General features: G+C 43.1%; 1 protein-coding gene across 1 annotated transcript in view; it reads right to left on the bottom strand.

Moving 5' to 3' along the window:
• Positions 1-431: 431 nt before the first annotated feature.
• Positions 432-1,986, bottom strand: part of LOC138022364 (macrophage-expressed gene 1 protein-like) — a 7,318-nt gene continuing 5,763 nt past the window's right edge. Inside the window, exon 3 of the mRNA XM_068869476.1 lies at positions 432-1,019. Within this exon, the coding sequence (XP_068725577.1) occupies positions 716-1,019 (304 nt within the window). The 3' untranslated portion in view covers positions 432-715. The remainder of the gene's footprint in view (positions 1,020-1,986) is intronic.

Raw genomic sequence — 1,986 nt, forward strand, 5'->3', positions numbered from 1 at the left:
AGATAAAATCTAGGACGAATATGGAAGAAATCAAGCAGCAGATAAACGAAGACGTTGGAAATTGATTAGGCATGTGTTGAGAACGAGTGCAAGTGAGAACACAAACAGCTTTAACCTGGACCCCGGAAGGAAGACGTAGGCCTTGGGAGACCTGGAGAACAACTGTTGAGAAAGAGAGAGTAGAGTTTGGGTTTAAAGTATGGATGGAAGCTTGTACTTGTGCTAAGAACCGAGAAGCCTGGCGAGAGAGAACGCAAGGTCCTATTTCCGGCCCTCACAGGGAAAAGGACATGATGATGATGAACGCTTGAAACTTGCGACTGAAGATAGGGATTTTCACCGAAACGTCTCCAAAAATACTTTAAGCACTTTTTGTTAACTTAATCTAATGCAATTCAATTCGAAGTCCCAAAAAGGAATAAGAAAAAGGCGAAGAGTATCAAAGTTTAATACAATTGTGATGACTCTGGAATTAGAGTAATGCTAAACGATTCAGTTGCTTTATCTATGTACAATTTTCAGTGAATTCAAGTTGACTGCGACACATGCAGCTACAAACTGACTCACGCGCTTAGACTAAACATCTTTCTGTGGACATCATATCATCATCTTCATCATCATCATCATCATTCAGATTATTATTATTATTATTATTATTGTTAATGTTAATGTATCGCTAAAAATGAAAAATGTTGCTCAGCAGCAAGTTTTATAATCAAACTCGTGGGCTGCCCTCATCGTTGGTAGTTCCATATCCAATGCGCGAATTGAGCGGCGCCATCAAACCACTGCTATCCCTGTGAACGCTCCTGTGCCTGCGCCAGCCGATCACCATGACAGCGATGGCTAATCCGACAAAAGCCGTAACGCCAAACGTAATACCAGCCGCAGTTCCAGCGTCCATTTTATCAGGAGTGCCCTGGGAAGACTTTTGCTTGTCTTGCGTGGTCTCGGCGAGATTTATGCCAACTATACCAGGTCCGTCTAAATTCGATATAGCTGCGACCTCCGCAACAGAGCTGAGTGACAAAGCAGAAAATAATACAATGATGAAACTATTATTTTAAGAGATGGAAACCACACAAGCAGTAGCTAGTTCCATGCATGTCATCTTGAATTTAATCGGTCGAGGGGAGACAAAACCGCAAAAAACCATGAATATAGGACTCTTGCATAAAACAAGGCGCAACCCAAGTCACAACGGGCTACCAGCTGTACAAAACTGCTGCCCCTGATTCCCAGTCCCTTCGGTATCCCACTGAATAGTTCAGTTACGTGTTTGTTGATTTTTTCTTCAGCGAGAGTCTTGAGAGCAACAAGTATGGATTGGGAGGGGAGGGGTGAGGGTTCCAGGTCGGAACTAGCCTGTTCCAGGCTCTCAGATAGTCGAGAAAACGAAAAGAACTGCGTGTGAAAAGCGAGTGGGGGCTTGGGTTGAGGCGAGGCGGACGAACGAAGCGAACGAAGGCATTGTCAAAGCAACCGGGAAACGAGTGTCAAGGAAATCACCGACGGGAGATTTAGCAAATTCGACCAAAAGACACGACCAGTTCGAAAGCTGCGAGTTCCCGACGCTCTGTTGACTTTTTCAAGGAAAACAGAAACCCGACCATTGAAGTTTCTGGCCTAGATGATAAGATGGTCTCATCAATAAACTTCAGCTCTGATGCAACAGGACAACCGATAATGAATGTCAAAGATTGATATTTCACGTGGATGGGTTCAATTGCATTTGCAGAATACAGACACGTAGCCATCACCTTCGCTTCCTGAAATCGCTTGATCTTTTAAAGCTTCAAGACATACAACGGAAATACAAGCCTGTTTTCGGCAAATTTTTGCGCTCTTTCAAAGTGGTTTTTTCTTTTTGCTCTCATTTTTTCGAAGGCGATGAAGGCAGAAATTTAATTGACCCTAGCTAGTGAATTCGAATACGCAGCCAAGTATTTGCATAAGGAAGAATAACAAAATATTGTATTTTTCTCG

This window comes from Montipora capricornis, chromosome 10, assembly GCF_036669925.1.
Source record: "Montipora capricornis isolate CH-2021 chromosome 10, ASM3666992v2, whole genome shotgun sequence".
NCBI lineage: Eukaryota > Metazoa > Cnidaria > Anthozoa > Scleractinia > Acroporidae > Montipora > Montipora capricornis.